We start from the raw sequence: 12,615 nt of genomic DNA on the forward strand, positions 1-12,615 counted from the left end.
TGCTCTTTCTTTCTCTGTGACTTTTAACCTTTTTTGCTCTAACTTCCTTTTTTTCCTTTTTCTCTCTTTTCTCTTTCTCTCCTTCTGTCTTTCCATTTCTATTTGGATTTCTTTCTTCCTCTCCCTTTCTTTTCCCCCTCTCTCACGACTTTTTATCGTTTGTTTCTCACGCTCTCTCTCTTTTTCTTTCTTTGTCCCGTCCTCTCTCCTTTTCCCTCCCTCTTTCTCTTATTTCTTTATCTCTGTTTCTTTCTCTTTAATCTACTCGTCCGGCCTCCGACAGAATGTTTGTTCTATCGTGTGGCCCCCCGAGTTAAAATGAGTTTGACACCCCTGCTTTAAAGCCTCAATTAAAAAGAGAAAATGGCAACAAACCACTTGGTGTTTCACTTACTCGACAATTAATCTACAATTAATCGATTTAAGAAATCCATTCTAACTTTTTGAAACCTGAATTCAACTGGGAATACTGGCCAACAAATGATTTGGTGTTTCACTAACTAGCCAACTAATTTACCTTTGAAACCTCATTTGAACTTCACAAAATGACCAAGAACCACTTGCCGTTTCACTTACGAGACAATTAATCTACAATTAATTGATTTAAGAAATCCAGTTTAACTTTTTGAAACTTCGATTAAAACGGGAGAACAATGAAAACTGGAAACTGGCCAACAAGTATTTCGTGTTTCACTAACTGGTCAATTAGTCAAAAATGAATGATTATATATTTTAAAACCTCAATTTAACTTGAGAAAATGGCAAAGAACCACTTGGCGTTTCACATACTCGACAATTAATCTACAATTAATCGAATTAAGAAATCCATTCTAACTTTTTTGAAACCTTACTCAAACTGAAGAATTTCGTGTTTGTTAACCGATTAAAATATTGATTCCGAATGTTTGAAACCTGATTTGAACTTGAGTAAATGACCAAGAAACATTTGGCGTTTCACTTACTCGACAATTAATCTACAATTAATCGATTTAAGAAATCCATTCTAACTTTTTAAAACCTGAATTATGCTGGGGACAATGACAAAAGACTATTATATGTTTCACTAACCCATCAATTCATCAAAAATGACTCAACTAAGAAATTGATTATTCATTTTTAAAGCCTCAATTAAACTGGAGAAAATGGCAAAGAACCACTTGGCGTTTCACTTACTCGACAATTAATCTGCAGTTAATCGATTCAAGAAATCCATTCAAACTTTTTTGAAACCTTACCTATACTGAGGAATCTGACCAACAAGTATTTGGTGTTTATTAACCGATTAAAATATTGATTCCAAATGTTTGAAACCTCAAGATAACCATTCAAACTTTTGAAACCTGAATTATGCTGAGGAAACTGGCCAACAGATATTCGGTGTTTCATTAACTCATCAATTAATTGACATTAATCAACTAAAAAATTGATTCCGAACGTTTGAAACCTCACTTTAACTTGATAAAATAACCAAGGACCACTTGGCGTTTCACTTGCTTCACAATTAATCTACAATTAATCGATTTAAGAAATACATTCTAACTTTTTGAAACCTGAATTATGCTGGGGACAATGACAAAAGACTACTCAATGTTTCACTAACCCATCAATTCATCAAAAATGACTCAACTAAGAAATGGATTATTCATTTTTAAAGCCTCAATTAAACTGGAGAAAATGGCAAAGAACCACTTGGCGTTTCACTTACGAGACAATTAATCTGCAGTTAATCGATTCAAGAAATCCATTCTAACTTTTTTGAAACCTTACCTATACTGAGGAATCTGACCAACAAGTATTTGGTGTTTATTAACCGATTAAAATATTGATTCCAAATGTTTGAAACCTCAAGATAACCATTCAAACTTTTGAAACCTGAATTATGCTGAGGAAACTGGCCAACAGATATTCGGTGTTTCATTAACTCATCAATTAATTGACATTAATCAACTAAAAAATTGATTCCGAACGTTTGAAACCTCACTTTAACTTGATAAAATAACCAAGGACCACTTGGCGTTTCACTTGCTTCACAATTAATCTACAATTAATCGATTTAAGAAATACCTTTTAACTTTTTGAAACCTCAATTAAACTAGGGAAAGTGCCCAACAACTATTTGGCGTTTCACTAACTTGCCGATTAATTGACATTCAACCGATTAAAATATTGATTCGAAATGTTTCAAACTTCATTTGAACTTGACAAAATGACCAAGAACCACTTGGCGTTTCACTTAAGAGACATTTAATCTACAATTAATCGATTTAAGAAATCCATTCTAACTTTTAGAAACCTGAATTATGCTGGGGAAAATGGCAAAGGTCTTTTCGGTATTTCACTAACTAGTCAATTAATCAAAAATGAATGATTATACATTTTAAAGCCTCAATTTTACTTGAGAAAATGGCAAAGAACATCTTGGCGTTTCACATATTCTACAATTAATCTACAACTAATCGATTTAAGAAATCCATTCTAACTTTTTGAAACCTTACTTGAACTGAGGAATCTGACCAACAAGTATTTGGTGTTTGTTAACCGATTAAAATATTGATTCCAAATGTTTGAAACCTCATTTGATCTTGAGTAAATGACCAAGAACCGCTTGGCGTTCCACTTACTTCACAATTAATCTACAATTAATCTACAATGAATCGATTTAAGAAATCCATTCTAACTTTTTAAAACCTGAATTATGCTGGGGAAAATGGCAAAAGACTACTCAATGTTTCACCAACCCATCAATTAATCAACATTAATCAATTTAAAAAATGATTCCGAATGTTTGAAACCTCATTTTAACTTGATAAAATAACCAAGGACAACTTGGCGATTCACTTACTTGACAATTAACTAAGTTAAACTGGGGAAACTGGCAAACAAATATTTGGTGTTGATTAATCGACATTTAATCGGTTAAAATATTGATTGCAAATGTTTGAAACCTCATTTGAACTTGACAAAATGACCAAGTACCACTTGGCGTTTCACTTACTCGACAATTAATCTACAATTAATCGCTTTAAGAAATCCATTCTAACTTTTTAAAACCTATATTATGCTGGGGAAAATGGCAAAAGACTACTCAATGTTTCACTAACCCATCAATTAATCAACATTAATCAATTGAAAAAAAATGATTCCGAATGTTTGAAACTGAATTTTAACTTGAGAAAATGACCAAGGACCACTTGGGGTTTCACTAACTTGACAATTAATCTAGAATTAATCGATTTAAGAAATCCATTCTAACTTTTTAAAACCTGGATAATGCTGGGGAAAATGGCAAAAGACTACTCAATGTTTCACTAACCCATCAATTAATCAAAAATGAATTAACTAAGAAATGGATTATACATTTTTAAAGCCTCAATTAAACTGGAGAAAATGGCAAGGAACCACTTGGCGTTTAACTTACTCGACAATTAATCTACAATTAATCGATTTAAGAAATCCATTCTAACATTTTGAAACCTGAATTCAACTGGGAATACTGGCCAACAAATGATTTGGTGTTTCACTAACTAGCCAACTAATTTACCTTTGAAACCTCATTTGAACTTCACAAAAATCTCTCTCTCTCTCTCTCTCTCTCTCTCTCTCTCTCTCTCTCTCTCTCTCTCTCTCTCTCTCTCTCTCTCTCTCTCTCTCTCTCTCTCTCTTTCCACCCTTTTCTCCCACTCTGTCTCTGTCACTCTCTGTGTCTCTCCTTTTCTCTTCCTTTGTTGCTCTTTCTTTCTCTGTGACTTTTAACCTTTTTTGCTCTCCCTTCCTTTTTTTCCTTTTTCTCTCTTTTCTCTTTCTCTCCTTCTGTCTTTCCATTTCTATTTGGATTTCTTTCTTCCTCTCCCTTTCTTTTCCCCCTCTCTCACGACTTTTTATCTTTTGTTTCTCACGCTCTCTCTCTTTTTCTTTCTTTGTCCCGTCCTCTCTCCTTTTCCCTCCCTCTTTCTCTTATTTCTTTATCTCTGTTTCTTTCTCTTTAATCTACTCGTCCGGCCTCCGACAGAATGTTTGTTCTATCGTGTGGCCCCCCGAGTTAAAATGAGTTTGAAACCCCTGCTTTAAAGCCTCAATTAAAGTGGAGAAAATGGCAACAAACCACTTGGCGTTTCACTTACGAGACAATTAATCTACAATTAATCGATTTAAGAAATCCATTCTAACTTTTTAAAACCTGGATTATGCTGGGGAAAATGGCAAAAGACTACTCAATGTTTCACTAACCCATCAATTAATCAACATTAATCAATTGAAAAATGATTCCGAATGTTTGAAACCTCATTTTAACTTGATAAAATAACCAAGGACAACTTGGCGATTCACTTACTTGACAATTAACTAAGTTAATCAGGGGAAACTGGCAAACAAATATTTGGTGTTGATTAATCGACATTTAATCGATTAAAATATTGATTGCAAATGTTTGAAACCTCATTTGAACTTGACAAAATGACCGAGTACCACTTGGCGTCTCACTTACGAGACAATTAATCTACAATTAATCGATTTAATACATTTAGCGCATCCTTTTTTTTGACACTTGCGTTATGTTCATTTTATCGCTTTGCATATCAAATTTACCTTGTTAGTCTTTTTTGGATGTTGCATTACTATTTTATGTGTTTTACTAATCAGGTCACTGTAAATGAAAGTTATTTAGGTTTAACTTGTAAGCTTTTGGGAAGTCTGGTACAGATGAACTGGTTTTCACTGATTTAGTGTTGGGAAAATGCGCCCGAGATAATAGCAATTCGAGAGTCGAGCATTATCTGGGAACACATTATTCTTTCGTTTTGAGGTACCACTGTATTCGTTTCTAGCTTTAATATTTCTGGATTTATTCCCATATTTCTACACATGAGCCGGTAAATTCGAGAAAACCAAATTATTGCCTGACTACGAGAGAAAATCCAAGTTACTAAAATTTCCAGATGCTATCAATAGAGACCATTGAAGACCACTCACCGCCAGAATTAACTCATCCCAGTTAGCACGTTTGTGACCCAGCATACATACCTGATCCCATGCTGTCTTGTTTTTTATTGCTTAGCATCTCTCATGCTTGCGGGGTGTATTTGTTTGTCCAATTTATATTTGAATGTGTTTTAGCGGTCAGGTAGATATATTTTATAGATATGTACAGGGTGCGTACAGGGGCTTGAAATCATTGAAAATGCTGACTATTTTGGAGAGATCGTCGTTGGGCGTCGCCCCAAAAAATACGCAGAGAGGAGATATGGCAAAAAGGGAACGCGCTTAATTGCATTCGGGACACGTTCCAAGTTCCAGACGCACAACATTGGCTTTTATAGTGTTCTCAAAAGAAGTTAAGATATCTCGTAAAGGTTGTCCTCCCCGGCTCCCTCAGCATATCAGCTTGTGACCTTCACCAGATGCCTACATACTTATTACTCATTAGTTATCATCCACATTCCACAACAACTGTCGTTTTCAAAAATTGAAAAGTGCATGGATTTTGGGTAAAGTGCTTGTTAATGCTTGAAATTGTTGCCATGATTTCTGGTTAGAAATGACGCCGACACTGCTCTCTGGTGACTTTCGTTTGCAATTGCATAGCTTCCCTCTTGATTCACCGGTGGCATTAGTTTGTAGGGCATTGTCATACGAAGCACCATTGCTCCCTAGAGGACAGGTGCATGCTGCACCTAAACAGGGCACTACGAAATATAAATCAGTGCAAGGATTAAGTATCAACTAAGGATAGTTATTATGGGCCCTATATGCGAAAAACTTCCTGTAACTGAAAATGTAAGCTACACATAATTTACTCAAGATATAAAAATCATACGTCTTGATAAATGAAAACATAAGGTCAATAAGAGCTTACGTAAATCTCAGATATATAAGAAGTTCTGCAAAATCTACGGTCCACACGGGATATTGTCACGAGGTGGGACCGGACCAGAGCGGAGGCAGGAAGGGAGAACTCAATTGCGTGACGATCAAAACTTTTATTTACCAAAATAAAATTCGTCCAAAAACTCCGGGACAAAACAGAACAAAAACATTCTTACACTCAGAATGGTCAGGTACAGGTTTCCTCCGACTCAAACTAAACAGGACAGGGCATAACAGAACGGAAAAGGTGTAATGAGCCAACACCCGCAATACCCACAACCCAACCTTAAGTAGCAGCCACGCAATTAGCTGATCTGCTTCAGCTGGTGCCCAGGGGGCGGGGCAGACCGGTCGCCACGGCGACCATGACAGATATATACATATATATTTTAAAAGTACTGGAGAAATTGGAATAGTGTCTTTAAAAGTCTTGAAGAAATGCTTTAACTTGGTCATAATAAAAGGTTTATTTTTGGGTTAACGTAAAAGCTTTGGGAAGCCAAGAACAAATTCATTGGTTTTCAGTTAAATAGTCCCTGGAAATTTTGCTCAGAATACGAATAATACCAGATACGAGCATGATAGGGGAATACATTATTCCTGTATGTAAAGGTATTATGATTCATATAAAGTTTTATTTGTATATTCCCACATTTTTAGGGGTTATCCTATTTCAGGGGTCGGGAACCTATAGCTCGCGAGCCATATATGGCTCTTTCTATTAGTACCTGTGGCTCGGAGACAAATTTTTCACAACGTAAGCTACTAATCCTGTTCAGATACACACAAATCCAAACCTAAACTGACATTGAAGTAGTACTTGGCAGAATATATAGGGCACGTTTTTCACTACAAATTACAGTCAAGGTGTCACACGAAAAAAAACAAAAAAAAAACTCGTTCTGGCTGTACATCGCTAAAGAATCCTTTATTTAAAAGGTTCTCTATATAATCTGTGTTCAGTGTTCAGATACCTTATGATGAATCCACAGAACACACTGTAAATACGCCAAAACACCGGAAGATAACTTAAAGTTTTTTGATTGGGTGAGTGGGAGGGATGGGTGGAGCTATGCAAAAAGTGCAAGCACTCCCTCCCATCTCTCGCCCTACGCCGTCTGCGCCATAGACAAGCACATCAGGCTCCCTGTTTGCAGAATGTCGTGACGTTTTTACAAAATAACTGCTTACATCTGGTTTTGAAACCAATATGTATGAAAAAAAAGGGTCAAAATGAGTTTAACCGATCTTGAGTCATTGCAAGAAAGACACAAGTTTAAAATGGTATGTTTGTTGATTTTGGGACACGGGCTCTGGCATTATTCTCTTTTCATAATTTTTATCAAATCATCAAAAATAAATGTGCTGAAGACTAAGCTTTTGTCTGGGGCGCGGGTTTAGCAATTTAGTAAATTTGTCTCATAATATATGGTGTGGCTCTTTCCCAAAATAAAATTAATATATTTTGCTTTTATGGCTCCTTGAGTCCAAAGGTTCCCGACCCCTGTCCTATTTAATACTGCAGATAATCATAGAGGTGTACACGTAAGCGTTCTTTAAGGCACTACCAACAATTGACATTGCAAGGAAGTGGTCCTGATGGGAGATGCCAAGCACCGAATTCAATTTTGCCAGTACAGTTGCTAGGTAACATGGAAAACGGACTGGTGTGTGAAGGAAAATCGGTTGGAGTGGATTGATAAAGTGTTTCTAAATGCACTGTACTATATGACTAAAGATGTCATGGAGGCCCCAAAAATGGTTTGTGAGGTTTGTTTTTTTTGTTTTTCACAGACTGGCAGAAAAGAGAAAGGGGATCCTCTCAACTCGGCGATCGACAAAATGACCAAGAAGACCAGAGACTTGCGCCGGCAGGTTGGTCTGATTTATTTGTCATTTTTTTTACCAGCTCAGTAGCCTAGATGGTAGTGTGCCCGCTTTGAGACTGGGAGGTCGCTGGTTCGCGCCTCGACCGAGACATACCTAATTGGTATAATGGCGGCGCCCTCTGTTGGCTGCGGCTGCATCGACTCGCTACAACGGGTCAGGTGTATCGACATTTCGTTCTGTGTACATTGTTACAAAGAATGACAATACAAAGGAAATTATTATTATTATTATTATTTTAATAGTCTGTGTGATTTTTTTGGGGGGGGGGTTTGTCCAAGAAATACACTTAAAATATCGCAATTTATCCAATGTGTATGCCCTCCCAGATGCAATGTGTCGTGACTTGTTTAAAACTGAAAATGTAAAGTTTTAAGCTTTAACTCAATAATTAAAACTTGAAACTTCAGATTTGAATTTCATTTTCAGAATTTGTAACACAATATAGCTCTGGAGTGAAGAGTTTTTGAACTAATTTGTGGAAATATTTATTTGTAGTTATACATTCGAGGATACAGTATATTTTATTTATGCTGTTAAATTAAAGCTTTAACTCGCAGATTATTCCCTTTTAATTTTAATTTCATTTTCATAATTTGTATCACATTATAGTTCTAGAGTGAAGAGCTTTCGAACTACTTTGTGGAAATATTTATTTGTAGTTATACCTTCGAGGATACAGTATATTTTATTAATGCTGTTAAATTAAAGCTTTAACTCGCAGATTATTCTCCTTTAATTTTAATTTCATTTTCAGAATTTGTAACACAATATAGCTCTGGAGTGAATAGTTTTTGAACTACTTTGTGGATTTTTTTTTTGTAGTTATACCTTCGAGGATACAGTATATTTTATTAATGCCGTTAAGTTAAAGCTTTAACTCACAGATTATTCTCTTTTAATTTCAATTTCATTTTCAGAATTTGTAACACAATATAGCTCTGGAGTGAAGAGTTTTTGAACTACTTTGTAGAAATATGTATTTGTAGTTATACCTTCGAAGATACAGTATATTTTATTAATGCCGTTAAGTTAAAGCTTTAACTCGCAGATTATTCTCTTTTAATTTCAATTTCATTTTCAGAATTTGTAACACAATATAGCTCTGGAGTGAAGAGTTTTTGAACTACTTTGTGGAAATATGTATTTGTAGTTATACCTTCGAGGATACAGTATATTGTATTAATGGTGTTAAGTTAAATCTTTAACTCGCAGATTATTCTCTTTTAATTTTAATTTCATTTTCATAATTTGTAATACATTATAGTTCTAGAGTGAAGAGCTTTCGAACTAATTTGTGGAAATATTTATTTGTAGTTATACCTTCGATGATACAGTATATTTTATTTATGCTGTTAAGTTAAAGCTTTAACTCACATATTATTGTCTTTTAATTTGATCTAAAACACCATTTACCCCTGAGTTAAAGCTTTACTACTGCTTTAATTGCCAATGCTCTATAGTGAGGACAATTTCATTTAATACTACTCTTTAAGCTTTAAAGCTTTAACTTTAAAGTTAAAACTTGAAATTTTAAAGTTTTCATTTAATTTTGAATGTTTAAAACACAAATAACCACAAGTGATATAATGCCCTTGTGGAAGTATTTACCTAAACTGGTTTATTCAATTTTAATGTAGTTTTTTTTTTTATGAAAGATGCAATATTTTGTGACTCAATTAATGCTGTTAAGTTAAAGCTTTAACGCTTTAACTCAAATAGTGTTGTCTTTGGATTTTATTCAAAACACTTTTTTTTTCTCGAGTTGAAGCTTTTGGAATCACTGTGTTAAAATCTAAAACTGTATATTCACTTTTTAGATGTTTATATCCTCAAAAAACAATATATTGTAAATTATTTAGTAGATGGTTATATCCTCACTGAAACAACGTATTGTTTTTTATTTAATGATCTTAATGTTATTTTTTTTTCAGGATTTTTTCCGGGGAATTATTTACCTAAAATTATTTGTTCAATGTCTGTTTACCGATACCTATACCCTCAACGGTTGATTCTGTTATGCTGTCAAAGTTAAAGCTTTAACTCCAAAAATAAAACTTTAAAGCTTCAAAATAATTTAAAAAAAAATTAAAGATAATTTAAAGTAAATCTTAGAGTTTTAGCTTATACCGTATATAAGTTTAACTGGAGTTAAACCGGGCTCTATTATAGTTAAAGCTTTAAAGCTTTAACTTTTGACTTCACCTAAAACAATAGCTCCAACTGAAAAGTAGGAACTTAAAGGTTTTAATTAAATCTTTGAATTTCAAATTTGTTTTAAAGTCTTGAGTTAAAGCTTTAAAACAACTTTGTGGAAATAGTTCAATAAAATTTGCTATTTAATTTTCATATGTGGTTATAGCCTCACAGATATAATTACAACCCAACAAACAAGAACTGTCGTAAAGAGAGAATTTTTATTACAGAATATTACAGGCACATATGAGCTATAATAGTAATAACTAGACAATGCCCGCGGCAATTGTAAGAGTTGTGATTGATGATCCCGTCATGTATATATAACCCCGGTTGTTAGCATTATGAGTTAGCATACATTTTTTTAACCCAGAGAGACTTTTCTGTCATTTTTTACTTGGTTCTGTGGGGGGACTTTTTAGCATGTATCTGTTAGCATGACTCATTAACACGAGGCCATTAGAATAACTTGTAAATATGAAGTCGTTAAAATATAACAATTACCAATTTTTTTTGCATGAAACAGTTAGCATTTAGCTGTTAGCATCACTTTTTAGCATGTATCAATTAGCATAACTCATCAACATTAGCATACATTTTAAATATGAATTCGTCAAAATATAGCCATTACCAAAATGTTTTAGCATGAAAACGTTAGCATAGCTGTTAGCATACTATCGCTAGCATCCATCTTTGGAATTCAGGACTCCCAAGGTCGCTGTACATATGAGTAGGACACAACAATAAACGGAAAGTAAAACAAGAGTAAGACAAGCAAGTAATACATAGTCAATAAAACACATCATAGTTAAAAGGGGAGGTGTGTGAGGCATATGGTCAAGAATAGGCAAGTCTGAAGAGGTGAGTTTTGAGTCCGGATTTGAAGTTGGACTGGGTCGCAGAATTTCGGAAGTCAACCTGTGAAATATGCTCCAGAAATATGCACAAAAGTACAGAGGAATTTTGACGGGAGAGGGAGAAGCTGTTTATTGATGTTCGTCAGCGTTTAAAACAGAGTTCTCATTCGTCTAAGAGACAATCAGCTTTCTTATACCCTCCGGAGCAAAAACATCACGTCAGAAATATCACATCTTGCTTAGTGCGTTCCTGTGTGATGATGCGCTTGTTTTTCTCAAAGTGCCTGCTTCCGGAAATTGACAATGTTTTCTCAGAGCGTTTTCGTCCTCTTTCGGATCTCCAAATTTACACCGATTTCCAAGAAAATCGTTGGAGTCGGCCTGACCCAGCCAAATTCCTGAGAGCTTGTTCCAAACCAAGCAGAATGTTATTACTTTGCAAGCTGTTCCAAACCAATAAGACTCGCTGACAATTAAACTGGGGAGAAACAAGCCTGGAATTTCCTGTCTAAACAAATGTGTCAATAAGCTCCGACTTCATTAATCCACAACAGCGGCAATGAGTTCCAGTGCTGGGGGGCAGAGCGGCTGAAAGCATAGCGTAATCTATTGAAAAATCTATGGAAAGAGTTATATTGGATAATAACAGTATTAGTCCAAACTTCTGATATCACTCTGAAAATTACGACAAAACGAAAATGGGAAACCAGAAGCTTATTCCTTCTACCTTGCTGTGAAAAGTTCCACACTACATCGACCAAAGAAAAGGGAACTCGTTGCACACTGTTTTTTTTCTTATTCGAAAATGTTCTCTGAGAAAAACTCTCCTCGTGTTTGAACTGAACATCAACTTTTCTTCCTTTTTTTTTTATTTCCAGGCACTTTTACAGTACTGTCCTGATTCCAACTTTAGTGTCACGTTCCATTCTCTTACAGCTGTGTCCTCTGTGAGATTTAAAGGGACAGTGTTTGATATTTAGTACTTTTTAGTGGTACAAAAAAATGTGATTTGAGTAATAGGCAAAAATACTTCAACTAGTATACCAATGTTATTTTTTATAAATACTTATAGGTCGAGAAATTGTATGTATTTTACATACCGGAATCGATACCAAGTAGTCACTCCAGTGTTTGTCTGACATATTGCTGCTACGCTGTGCTCATTTGGTACTGTTTTTTTCCCCACATTAGACAAGACAGCAATGTTCCCTGTAATTTTCCTTACGGGTCTGAGCGTTCACACAAAGTCGGTGAGCAACGCTTGAAACAACAGTGAGCAACCATAATCCCAAGTGTGGCAAAATAATTCATGATCAAACATGTCCAAAACTTGGCATCAAGTTACATTTTGCTGAGTTTCCGGCAATGCAAAATTATTTTTCTCTTTTGAATGAATTGACTCATGTACTATTGCAAAGGTTGTACGGCCTACAAACTTCGTTTGTTCTTACAATTCTTTCACAAGATATCCATTTCTTTTCATTTCCTGACATTTTGTCGCATAATATTAGCATTTTTGGGGGCTTATTGAGTCGGTTTTAAGATACAGAACTGTACTTAATCACATTTTTTAGTGGACGTACAATGTTGGGAACAAGATTCACTTGATATCATTGGAAATTATTTGAATGCAACACAAACTTTTTCTTCTTTTTTTCGTGGTTTTTCCTATTTTTTGGTTACTTTTTTCTTTTTGTTTTCTATTTACTTACCCCCTACATTTCTTTCTTTTTTTTCTGGCTTTTTTCTCAATTTTTCCTTCTTTTTTCTCTTCCTTTTGTTTCTTTTTTCGCAGCTTTTTACTACTTTTTCA

At 34.8% G+C, this 12,615-nt stretch overlaps 1 protein-coding gene across 3 annotated transcripts in view; it reads left to right on the forward strand.

Moving 5' to 3' along the window:
* Nucleotides 1-12,615, forward strand: part of ctnna2 (catenin (cadherin-associated protein), alpha 2) — a 557,688-nt gene that overhangs the window by 360,070 nt on the left and 185,003 nt on the right. For all 3 annotated transcript variants that reach the window (XM_088341403.1, XM_088341405.1, XM_088341404.1), the window contains exon 7: nucleotides 7,657-7,737. In XM_088341403.1, the coding sequence (XP_088197529.1) occupies nucleotides 7,657-7,737 (81 nt within the window). The remainder of the gene's footprint in view (nucleotides 1-7,656; nucleotides 7,738-12,615) is intronic.

This window comes from Urocampus carinirostris, chromosome 8 (assembly GCF_059441175.1).
Source record: "Urocampus carinirostris isolate Australia breed hairy pipefish chromosome 8, RoL_Ucar_1.0, whole genome shotgun sequence".
NCBI classification, from domain to species: Eukaryota; Metazoa; Chordata; class Actinopteri; order Syngnathiformes; family Syngnathidae; genus Urocampus; species Urocampus carinirostris.